At 45.3% G+C, this 12991-nt stretch overlaps 1 protein-coding gene across 1 annotated transcript in view; it reads left to right on the top strand.

The window, feature by feature from the left end:
• UBE2A (ubiquitin conjugating enzyme E2 A) overlaps positions 1-5558 on the top strand; it is a 147320-nt gene extending 141762 nt beyond the window's left edge. Inside the window, exon 6 of the mRNA XM_069212310.1 lies at positions 4177-5558. Within this exon, the coding sequence (XP_069068411.1) occupies positions 4177-4305 (129 nt within the window). The 3' untranslated portion in view covers positions 4306-5558. The remainder of the gene's footprint in view (positions 1-4176) is intronic.
• Positions 5559-12991: the final 7433 nt, after the last annotated feature.

The following is a 12991-nucleotide window of genomic DNA, read 5'->3' as shown; positions in this document are numbered from 1 at the left end:
TCCCAGGCGCACATAGACGATGCGTCAATTCTTTTCCACGCAGCAAAGACTTTAGGCTCATTTTTGGGGCGCATGCTTAATTTCTCTTTGCGATGCGCCGTCTTTTGACACCCAGGGACAATGCGTGGAAATCCTGGGCGCGCAGGACGAAGTCACAGCTGTTACGTCAATCCGGTGGGTGATGCGTCGGAAATTCTGCTGCACGGCTGCCACTGCGTTCATTCCTCTCACAGGGAGTCTGGTGCATCATTCCGGCCTGACGATACTTCGATCTGGTGGGCTGTGCGTTGAAGTTCTGGTTGCAACGTTGGCACTGCATCAATTTCCACTCTGGGAGCCGGGCTGTGTTGTTCCGGTTCGGCAATGAAGTGATTTTCTCACAGCTGGACAGGCTGTGCAACGATTCCGGCAGGCTGTGCGTCAGTTTTCGCTGCACAAGGAGTTTCCTTGCAGAGAAGAAGTCTTTTTGGCCCTGAGACTTCAAGAACAGGAGGCAAGCTCAATCCAAGCTGAGCTAGAGGACAGCAAGGCAGCAGTCCTTTACAGCAAAGCAGTCCAGGTGAGTCCTTTGGCCAGCCAGGCAGCTTCTCTTGGCAGGTTCTGGTGCAGTGTGTCTGTGTCCCAAGAAGTGCCTGATTTGGTAGGGTCAGGGACTCAGTTTATATACCCAAAAGAGACTTTGAAGTGGGGCAGACTTTAAAGAGTGGTTTTGAAGTGCACAAGGTCCCCTTTCAGTACAACCCTGTCTGCCAGGGTTCCAGTAGGGGGTTTGGCAGTCCATTGTGGGAGGGCAGGCCACTGTCCTTTAAAATGTAAGTGGCAGGCCCTCCACCCTTCCAACCCAGGAAGGTCCGTTCAGTATGCAGATGTGAGCAGGTGTGACTGAGAATCCTGTATTTGTGGTTGTCTGGGTGAAATGCACAAGGGAGCTGTCAACTAGCCCAGGTGGGGATTGGAGACTGGCCATAAGGCACAGAAGGATTTTAATTGCAGAGAAATGCTCACTTTCTAAAAGTGGCATTTCTAAAATAGTAATATAAAATTCAACCTCACTGGTCAGCAGGATTTTGTATTACCATTCTTGCCATACTAAATGACCTGTCTACTCCAGAATCTACCACTCAAACATTATGAGGGTAGCCCTAATGTTAGCACGTGAACAAAGCAGGCCTCACAGCTGTGGAAAACGAAATTAGGAGTTTTACATTACCAGGACATATAAAACACATAGGTATATGTCCTGCCTTGTATCTACACAGCACCCTGCCCTGTGGGTTACCTAGGGCCTACCTTAGGGGTGAACTATACTTAGAAAAAGGGTAGTTTAAGGCTTGGCAAGTACTTTTAAATGCTGAGTCTAAGTGGCAGTGAAACTGCACACACAGACCTTGTATTGGCAGGCCTGAGACATGGTTAAGGGGCTACTTATGTGGGTGGCACAATCAGTGCTGCAGGCCAACTAGTAGCATGTAATTTATAGACCCTGGGCACATGCAGTGCACTTTACTAGGGACTCACAAGTAAATTAAATATGTCAATTGGGTAGCAGCCAATGTCACCATGTTTTAAGGGATAGAGCATATGCACTTTAGCACTGGTTAGCAGTGGTAAAGTGCGCTGAGTCCTAAAACGGCAAAAACAGTGTCAAAAAGTGGAGGGAGGCAGGAAAAAAGTTGGGGGTGACCACCCAAAGGCTATCAGGTCTAACATCTGTCACGCATCTTACGTGGAGTATTTCTGAGCTTTTTATTCACCAGGCAAAATAATTTAGTTTCCTGGTACACCAGTGGTGTTAAGACTCCACTTAGCCAAGAGATTATGGCTTGGCTTCAGGGATGCGCATGTGTAATTGTAGAGTGTACAGTTTCAAAAGGAACGATCCCTAGCCAAGAGGTCGGTGCATGTGCAAAAAATGTGGATTGTTATCTGTTTGTACCCACATACGTGACAGCGTGAGTTTGTTGGCCGAGTCTTCCATGATGGTAGGCGGTCTTTTGTTTCAAATTGCCTAAAGCGAAACATGAACTGACACTATAATGTAAGTGAAAAATTAGTTGTCAGATATGCCTGAGGTTTTAAAGTTGGTATGATGTAATAACAGTCCAGGTGTGATGTTTCATTGCGAACATGTTCTGGTCTTGCATTTGTGACAGGGCATTGTTCGAAGTGTTAGTCGGATACCTAGCGCGTCTATTGCCGACGACCGTTAGTGCTCCCCAATAATTTTTTTATTTTTTTACTCATCTGAGACTCTATTTCTTGTCCAATTATCCAGGGAGCCTCTTTCTGAATGCACAGACAGACCAACATAGCTTTGTAAAAGCATTCATTCTTTGCTGCTTTATTCATTACACCAAATTCAAGCAGTACTTGAGCTTGAAAGGTTGACCTGGGCAAATAAAAGATGGATTTATAAATCATTGATTGTAGAAAATTTAGCAGGGCTGCTTCTTTTCTGTGGATAATTTCCAGCCCATATGCTACCAACGGTAATAGCTGTGCGGCCATAACTGCAAGCAGTTGCTGGTATGATGGGCAGCTAATCTTCATTTGCAGCTGGTTAAATGCAAAACGTAATGTGGGCTTTCGCCCATATCATGGCAAAGTGTTGTTTGAAAGTCAGCTGGCATTCAATAAATATTCAGAAGTACTTCTAAGAAGTGACGGCTATTATACTTTTTTCTTTTACAAACAAGCAAGGGGACTTTTACTTGTAGTTGACCAGGCGGACCACTTTTTTTTGTTTTTGTTTTTTGTTGCTTAAGTTAAGCTCAAGATCTTGCTGCTCAATGTATTAGACCAATGTATTTATTAACCTTTGTAGCCCAACAGGTGCCTGACTTATGATAACTACGTCAGCGTATTGTAGGTGACCAGTTACTCAATGTGTTCCAGATAACGATCGAGGGCGGCTAAGTATATATTGAGTAGGCACGTGACTAAGATTCACCCCTTCTTCAGGCTGTTTTTAGTTGAGATCTTAGAGTTGACTACTGACATTGCTGATTTTAACATGGACCAAGGTGTCCAGTACGATGTGCAGAACCATGATTGTGTTTAGCAATTTTTCTAGAAGGCCCCAATATGCCAGTTTAGCCCAAACTCTAGCACGGGAAACCCTGTCGAAGGAGGGTTTGCGGTTGGCTAAACGTGAATAAACAGCTGCTTTATTGTATTGCCGTCTCAGCCAGGATATTAAATGCCGCTCATTTGCTCTTTATATAAGTTTTCCACAAAACACTTTTTCAGTCACTGTATCTGCCCTGTAGTACCTAAAATGTGATGTGAGTGTGGTTAAATCGGTGTCACTAACAAAAATAAACTATCCCTACATCTAAGCCAACGCTAGGATTTTTCTTTATAGATCCCAAAGATGCAATACTTTAAAAGAAATTCGGGAACCTCTCTTGCGAGCAATGTAATCTTGAAGCCTTCCTTTTTGATTCTACTCCGACAGTTGTCTACATCTCCAGTGTATAATTTTTAATATGGGGGCAGAAGTGAGTTGGAGGTGACGGAGCAGAGGGAAAAGGAAACATTCTCAGTGTTTTATGGTCTTTCTTCTTGCAAGTGTTGGTTGTCCTGAAGACTGCGTCCTAAAACGTTTACTGAAGTTGTTCTCATATCTCAATCAGACGACCCCTGGCCATCTTGTGAGGACATGGTGCTTTAGAAATTGGATGCGATATTTAAGTGTTCGTCATGCTACATGTAAGCGACCCTCAGTTAGATTACACAAAGTGCTGTTTTGATTGCAGGAACTAACGAGGGTCTTGCCATATTTTCACAGCAGGGATTGGCGGCTGAGGGGCAGTGCGTAATTATGGGTTTCATTGTGTTACCCATTAGCTCCTCCTTGTGCAACGTGTTCTGTTAAGCCATGCTTGTATTTTATATTAATGAGGCCACCAAGGGACATATAAATTAATAATATGCTTACGACACATTTGTGTGTTTCAGGCTCTCATGAGGCTAGACGCTTTTCCTATTCTGGCTCAGTACCTTGTGTTGCTGTGTCAGTAGGATTAAACTAAAAACCATTCATACTTTGTCTTTGAACAATTGTGGTATTCTGTGCATGCACCCATTTACCTTTTGTATATTTTTACTGGTGTAGTAACTATTTTAGATTTTATTCTGAATATTAATAGCAGTTTGTTATTTTCCCCAAAATAGTCATTACTGGATGAGCCAAATCCCAACAGTCCAGCAAATAGCCAAGCAGCCCAGCTATACCAGGAAAACAAGAGGGAATATGAGAAACGAGTTTCTGCGATAGTAGAACAGAGTTGGCGTGATTGTTGACCCAGGATGATGGATATGAACATGAACACTCTGTCAAGAGGAAAATATATATGAAGTGTTTGAGTCATAATCCTCTTCTCCTTGCATCATTGCGTTTACTTTGCTGAACAAAATGGCTGTTGTGCTGTCACCATTTCCCCGCTGAAGCTTCTTTTCCTCGGACATCAGAAAGCATCCACATGAAGTCGAATGTACTTTACCTGGGTTACTTGCAAAATAATTACTTGATGCTATATCTGTTTTCTGTTGTCCATCTTTTGTTTTGGGGCAGTATTTTGCTTTTCAGTAATTTACATTATAAGCTTTTAATTTTAATTGTGTTATACACAGTGGTGCTTATACATGTAGCTTTATGAAAGGGTTGTGTATGTATAGAAATACGTTAATATATACATGCCCATTTTAACTGACATTACAAAAGCATCGATCTGCCCCAAATAGTTCTCTGATTGATTTTAGTCACCAATGTACTTTGCATTCCTCAAGAATGCACTTCTTGTTTTTGTGTTCCTGTCCTTACAAGTCTATCCGATCTCCTTTTATTTCTTTACAGACAACTGTTTGTTTCATGTGTTAATGTCTGTTTTGAGTTATTGCTGCTTCAGCTCTGTACTCATGGCCACGATGTGTTGGTACTGTATGTATGGTTCAAAATACCATACATTTAATTTAGGGAAGAAGCTGAAACCTTTTTATTAGGCAAAAAAGTAAACCAGTCTCCAGGTTTAGTGCGATTTCAGGTCAACAGTGAGCTGGATGCAATCATGCACAACAGGTTTTTTTTTTTTTTTAAAGAAAGGTTTACAATGCCTATGTGCAGTTAATCCTGTACATTAGTAGTTTTACCATAAATTCGTTATAGTGGTTGAAGTTTAAGAATTGCAGTAACACAAGTCCGAGAATGAGTCTAGGCTGTGGAGTGGACACAATCTGTGCACATTTTTTCCTCTTCCTAGTTTTATGAATGTCCTGTGTGAAGCTTCTGCATGTTTAGTTTTCCAAGCATTCCAAGATTCATAATGATTTTCTTTGGGTTTGATTTGTTCTTTTGGATGCAATACCTTCAGTTGCAGTGCGCGATGATACTTATTTATATGTATTGTCTGGTGTTGCAGTGTCAATTCTTGTGCACATTATCGGTATGAATATATGAAAAGTATAAATTTGTACAAGTAACCCATGTAAGAAATTGTACATTTTCTCAAAACTTGTAAATAAAAGTGTAACCTGAAAACTATTTAAAATATGTAAAATGCTCTCTTGCTTCATTCTTCGTGAGAACGTAATGTGACCGCTCCTACACATCAGTATATGGAAAGGCTCTTGGAAACAGCACCTTGGGCTTCATTGTAACGTGTTGCCTTGCAGAAATACTTTCAGGTAGACAAGGATCAAGAACTCCTCTGAAATAGTGATCACTTCTTCTCTACCTGCCTCTTCATTTCTTTTGTGTTCATGTAACACCCATAACAAACTTTGCCTTTTGAGTTGCCCTGTTCTTAAAATTAGCATGTAATGGAAGATCCCCATCAGAACGTATTTTTCGGGAATTGAATTACCCAAAATAATGTTATTATTTCCAGTATAACGCCTGTCATTTTGTTCAGCTTTGTTACTTACATGGTTTCAGTGGCAAGAGTGCTGCATGTGGGAGCGTGGCCTGATGGCGACGGCAGCACAGTGAGGAGCTCCCAGTCCGAGAGCCCCAATCAACCAGCATCCTGATGAGCATCCAGCCCTGAATAGTACGTGGTGCAGCGTTCTCCTTCTATGACATTGGGTGACCCCTGACTGGGGCAGGAGTGAAAATGGCGAGGGACTCTGACGATACGATGGTGTGACGGCCTGTGTGGAGCAAGATGGTGGTGGCTGCTGCGGTGACAAAGGTTGAGGCTTTGTGAAGGGGTCTTGCTTGGCTGAAGCAGCTGGAGTCTTTGCCACACTCCGGATTAAAATCAGTGGTGGAGGCGCACAAGGACGGGCGAGGCCTCAGTCCTGTGATTGGGGCCCAGGCTTAGGCGGTTCGGCCTGGGGTGACGCTGGCACTGGGTGCAGAGGACCGGGAGGACCTGCCGCGGATGGCAGTAGAGGATGCAGGAGATGGGGGAATGGCGTGGCTGCCCCGTCCGAAACCATTGCAGGTGGTGGTGCGGGAGCAGACGGGCGCTGGGCCCCGCCTCGGCGGTGCTTGGCAGGTGGGACCCTGGGCATTTTGAAAGGGGCAGTGGAGGCAACTACAGGAGGAGGACTCCCCACCCCACCCTGGACAAGAGCGGACGTGTTTGGGGAGGTTGGGGGAACAAAGGAATAGGAGCTGCTGGTGGATCGCCCTGGTAGGGACTCTACTATTCTGGCCTTTACTGCACGACTAGGCCTACTGCTGCCACTTGCAGATTGGAATAGACAGAAGACATTTAAAAAATACTGCCTACCCCCTCACCTCTATACAGACCAGCTGGCACCTAGAGTCGAAGCATTGTACTATGGAGCCCAAGCTTCATGCTGCCTACCCAAAATTACCTGTGAGGCACCGATCGTGCCACTGCTAAAGCCTGGAAAGCCCCTAACTGACTATATAGCCTACTGGCCTCTCGCGATGCTGAATGTTGACAAGGGAGGGGGGAAAGGCACTTAAAAAGTTGAAGACCAGCTGGGAGGAAGACTTAGGGATCCCGGTATCGGAGGATACCTGGGATGCTCCTCTTGATAGGACGCCTCGTTCCACGTGGCAGAGAGGTCCACCTGTGGGGCTTGAAGTTATCTTAGGGGGCACTTCGCTCCTTGACAGTGGTGGCAGACATGGAGAAGGTCGGGAGGAAGGACCCTAGTCCCCCCCAATTGACGAGGAGTTGAGCATGAAGAGCGCACAGCACGGACCAACTCTATGAAATGTGATACAAGCCTTAACATCACTAGAGAGGCTTTAGAAACAAAAATAGATACCTTAGGGGCGGACCTGAACTTGATTAGAGACGACCATTGTCGGCTGGTGGAGCGAGTTACCACCACAGATAGAGAGGTGGCAGAGATACCATCGGCTGTTGCCAATCTGACAACCCGTTTGACCACCATGGAAAACTAAGGTCAAGACCCTTAAATTGAGAGCCGAGGTTGCAGGATGCAGAGAACCGGTCCCGACAAAGTAATATCTGATTAGTGGGTCTTCCAAAGCGCACTGAGGTAACAACATGATTGACTACTTGGAAAAGCTTATCCGCACCGAGCTCCCTCTGGAGGGATTGTCACCCTTATTCACCATAGAGCAAGCCCACCGGGTGCTGGACAGGCTGCTGCGTCTGGGGGCCCGCTGCGGTCGATTGTGGCGAAACTCCTTTTCTACAAGGATTGGGAGTATATACTAGCTCAGGGCCAGCAGAAAGGGGACTTGCTGATAGACAACTGCAGAGTAAAAAAAAAAACATATCTGACTCCTTCTGCGAAGTACAAAGTACTGACATGCCATATAGCTCCAGAGGATCTTGGGGCAAACATAGAGGGAGACTGGCTGTATGTGCACTCACATTAAAGGTAACTTACATGGCTCCACAACAGAGTTATAAGATGCTTTCCTTGAATATCAGAGGCATGCACACCCTGTCAGAGAGGTACAAATTATTCTCATACCTCAATAGATAGGGTATACACATAGTGTTTCTCCAGGAAACCCACCTTACTGCTCAGGAAGGGTTGGCGCTTCAGCACCAATGGCTCAAGTCAGGCATATTACACCAATTACTCTGCCTTTGCAAGTGGGGTCCTTATCTGGGTGAGAGCAGGTGTCCCCTTGCAATATGTGACTCGTGACAGACCCCCGACAGAGGTACGTAGCAGTGAGCAGGAGGTTAGAGGGTAGGACCTGACCCTAATTATCATATGCTTCAAAAACAAACCAGAGCTCCTTTATAGCAAGTCTTTCTGGGTCACTGGTGCATTGCATTACCCAATCCATGTTGATAGGGGGCTACTTTAATTGTTTGGCTGACTTGGAGATGGATAGATTGCACCCCCTGTTATGGGAATCACCAGTGCTTAGAGTAGTATGGGCCTTCTCAAATTGGCAAAGAGCATGGGGCCTAGTAGACACATGGAGCTTGGTGAAGCCCCATGCTTGGGATTATTTGTATTTCTCTAGCCTATATAACCTGCATGTGCAGCTGGACACCTTTTTATGTTCCGTTGGCGTTAAAAGCATGGCTCTAAATGCAGAATACTTGGCCTTCATGGTCTTAGATAACACACCACTCTTGAGCTTTGATTGGCACTTCCTTATTCCTATGATACCCACATGGCGGTTAATGCCTGAAATGCTAGGAGACCAGGTCTTTAGGGAGGAAATACGACAAAATATAGACTCGTTTTTTTAAGCTAACGAAGGGACAGCTTCGACTAAGCAGGCTGAATGGGACGCCTTTAAAGAAGCACTAAGGTGCCAGTGCTTGGCAAAGGGGGTGGGTGTGAGGGGCACGCTACTGAGGAAGGTTCTGGATGCTGTGGAGGAACTCCACCAGATAGAGACAGACCGGAGAACCCAGATCTATATCAGTCTCTGCTATATAAGAGAGGAGGTAGCAGCTAGAGTGGAGAGGCTCTGCTGCTTTGACTATAAGGGATATATGGAGTGCACACATGCAGAGAGTGACCGGGCTAGCACATTACTGGCCTGGCTGGCCAACCCCAGTAAGCGAGAGACCCAAATTTTAGAACTGTATCAGAGCGTATGCACTAATGATGTGAAAGCAGTGAGGAAATATCTGAATCCCTTAGAGGTCCCACACCTTACGGGTGAGGAAGCAGAGGTGCTAGGAGGAGCTATCACCCAATGAGATCAGTCGCAATAAAGACCATGGCACGAGGGAAGACCCAGGGGACAGATAGATTTCCTGTGAAGTGCTATTTGACCTATACAGACCAGCTGGCACCTAGAGTCGAAGCATTGTAAAATGGAGCCCAAGCTTCATGCTGCCTACCCAAAATTACCTGTGAGGCACCGATAGTGCCACTGCTAAAGCCTGGAAAGCCCCCAAGTGACTGTATAGCCTACTGGCCGCTCGCTATGCTGAATGTTGATAAGGGAGGGGAGTGGGGAAAGGCACTTAAAAAGTTGAAGACCAGCTGGGAGGAAGACTTAGGGATCCCGATATCGGAGGATGCCTGGGATGCTCCTCTTGATAGGACGCCTTGTGTCTTGAAATTCACGCTTCAAATTGATTAACTTTTGCTGCAGTGAGCATATTTAACTCTCAAGTTTATTCAGAGATATTTCCAAGTAGAAGCTGCAGGTTGACCCAAATGTGGGGAGAGCAGGGTGAGTCTAATACATGTTATGGAACTGCCCTCAGATCCATTATTATTGAAAGGGGATTACGGAACTGTTGGCCACTGTCCTAGATACAGAAATCCCATGTACACCGGGGCACTGCCTTCTGAGGTGGTTCCCGCACACCTCGAAAACTAAAGTTATCAGCAAGTTCCAGGGCCTATCGTTTCCTTTGGCAATGGCAAGATTAAGAGGAACTGGAAATCGGAGGTGGGGGTGCCTTGATGACCGAAGTGGCAAAGTGAGTTGGAAAAATGGGCAGCAGTAGAGAGAAGTGTTGCTGAGAGGAGCGAAAAGGGTGATTGGTACACTAGAGATGGCACACGCATGGGAGGCTCTGGTAGATGATCTTCGGTCAGCCGCTATGAAGGAAGACGCAATACCTTGAGGGGTACTCTAGGGGAACTGTATAGCCGGCCTGCGCCTTGTCCCTCAGACGCTTTGATTGCTGATCCCCCCTCTGTGGCACACGGTATATTGGGACTGGCAAACGCAGCCTGACCGTAATTTGCTGCCTGGGGCCCTAACCAGGGCATTATTGTTATTATTGATTACTGCAGATGCAATTGTTGGGGGATGAGGATGTTTCTGACGTTTACTGAAGGCTAGCAATGGACAACATGGGATAGAGATGCAGCAATATGCTCCGATACAAATGATCAAGGTGTTCTGTTCAATGCAATGTCAATAACATTTATGCTATGGGTTATCCTGTACGAATGTGTTCAGGTGGGCTATTTCTTTTCTTTAAAACACAATACAACATGATTAAAAAATTTAAAAAAGAGTGCTGCTGCATGTAACATAGTAGGGTGTGCCTTTTTTTCCACCTGAAATATCCGTGTATAGTAAAACGCGAGAAAGATGGTGGCGGGTAAATGTCATCTCATTTAAGATTCAGTTTCCCTGCACTCCCTTACGTTTACCACCATTCTTTAAAGGGAAAATCGGGCCTTAAGTGCTGCCCATCTTGCAAGAAGATCAGACAGCACCAGAGGATGAAAGGCTCTAAAAAAACTTATGAATATTCTTGGTTCTGTACATAGCAGCATTTGGTTTTGCCAAACCGACTACAGAGTTAAATATCGCATTGCATAGGGGCAGAATACCAACTTCACAAAAAGTACATTTTGCAGTTATTGATCAGATAGGTTCACTCAGTCACTTGTGTACTTTAGTGTTCAATGAAAGGCACATTAAACCATAATTCACCAAATCTTAGATGCGAGACACACACTTCTTAACATGATACATCTGTGCACATGTACAGCATAAGAAGCCTAACTAGCAGCTGAAATTGACTAGGTGGCAGTTGTGCTGGAACAATTTTCTGAGTGGGGTGCAGGCCAGGGGCATCAGCGCTCTAAAATTCTAGGAGTAAAAAAAAAAAAAAAAATCCTGAAGTTACTGAACAAATAAGTGCAGCAAATGAACAAAAAACTTTTCAAGTGAGAAACAAGCATGTTTGTGGGAGGGTAAGAAATGGATGAAAAGGCAGTCTGAGAGGTTAGCTAAAACGTGGTTTAATGGCACATTATGATGTAGTGGTCTTAAATATCTGGATAAAGTATTTTTATATTCATTTAGTAGAGACCATTTATACATTTATGGTTTTACCGAATCAATGTGTAATGGTTTGTTTCCTCAGTCAGTTTCTAAACCTGCCTCCATTCACATTCCACAGCTAAAATTCCCACGTGATCCTCAATTTTAATATTTTTAAACTTTAAAACTAAGCTATTTTTTAACATTGGTGGCGTCCAAATGCCTAATTATTTTCCCCATATGAACTCATAAGAGAGACAAAGTTAGCAGGACCATGCCTTTGAAGCCACATAATGTAAACTATATATGAAAAACAAATGTGCAATGGTTTGCTAAGTAGTTTTCTGTGCTTTCCTTAATTATCATTAACCTTTCTGATCACGGAAGGGGAGGTGAAGGCGCACTAGTTAGGGGCCCGCGAGTAACGCCTTCCCAGGGCAGCACCGGCCAGAGGCTGCAAACACCCAAAAAGATGTCGCTGGTTGTTGGCCGGTGTGGTTTAAAGCCACAAATTAGGAAGAGAGAAGCAGAGGGACGACAAAGTCGAAAGGAAGGCGCAGCACCTCCATGCAAGGTTGACTTTGCAGCATAGATTGGAGAGCTAATCTCTGCGGGATTGTGCGACCAGCATCAGTGAATGAGAATTGTATTGGAAGGAGGTGAGGATGCAAGCATCGTCAACATCGGTTTGCCCATCTGCGACGCTGCCAAAAGAAAAGTGAGGACTGCAGAATCGTCACAATGGCAGCGACATCAAGCACGAGAGCCGCAAGGACCACAGTAAGCAAAGCGTGCACCTGAGAATGTCTGCAGCCTGCGCTCCTGGCAGGAAAATGTGTGCTTCTGGGGTGGCATCCTGCGGATGTCTACCCTGGGCAGCTTCGGGCAAATGGGAAAGCCCAGGCGCATGGTGACTGCTGATTGGTTGTCATGGTAACGAAGTCAGATTAATGGTGAGACTAGCCGTTTTTCTGAGGCACATTATTCTGGCTCTGTGGTGAAGTAGGGTAGGAAAAGAACATTCTTGGCTGGTATAAATAATTTTACATGTTTCACTTATAAACTATGGCAGAACAGGCAGCAGCAGTTAGGGAAGCTCTTAAGATAATATGTGACGCTAGTAGGGATGACCTGATTCAACCAGGAGTCCTATCACAAGCCTGGGCTGGTTTTGAACGACTAAGCATGTTGTGGCTGATGGTGTTGCGGCGGCTGTGTTGGCTTGTTGGCTGCCGCAACAGCGTGACGTTAAAAGTATGAATGCTCGTTGTCTAGGGAAGCAAAAAAGAAAAATTAAAAAACAAATGGCACTGATTGTGCCAAGCAGCTTACTGACTGTGACGTCAGTTTAGGATGAGAAGCGAGGCCAGGGCTGCGCGCACGCTCAGGTCGCGGCTGTGAACTGGCCTGTGAGAGAGGGGCGGGCCTCTGAGGAACATGCCCCTGAAGTGGGAGGCTGTTCGGAGCGTGACTTGACAGAAACGCTCGGTCAAACAGGAAATGTACGCTACAGGCAAGAAAATCTGCCTGAAACAGAGCGGTTGCTCAGCAACTTGTCGACACAGAATGTCAGTGGAAAAAAAAATATTTTTCAAAGCTTGCGCCAGGAGGCCAGGGCTAGAATGGTTCTGTTACCTTAGAAACCATGGGGAGGGGGAGTCGATAATGAGCCATGGGACCAGTGGATGTATCCACAGAGGCCACCACATATGATGCATACAGCCAGCGGTTTGGCACTACAGTTGCGGTCTTTTCTCGGGAAACCCAGCGTGGGAGGGGTGGGAACATGGTCAGAATACCAATTTAGGAGCATGCTGGAGTTTC

This window comes from Pleurodeles waltl, chromosome 2_1 (assembly GCF_031143425.1).
Source record: "Pleurodeles waltl isolate 20211129_DDA chromosome 2_1, aPleWal1.hap1.20221129, whole genome shotgun sequence".
Classification (NCBI taxonomy): domain Eukaryota; kingdom Metazoa; phylum Chordata; class Amphibia; order Caudata; family Salamandridae; genus Pleurodeles; species Pleurodeles waltl.
The sequence above is the reverse complement of the archived record's forward strand: the minus strand, read 5'-3'. Positions and strand labels throughout refer to the sequence as shown.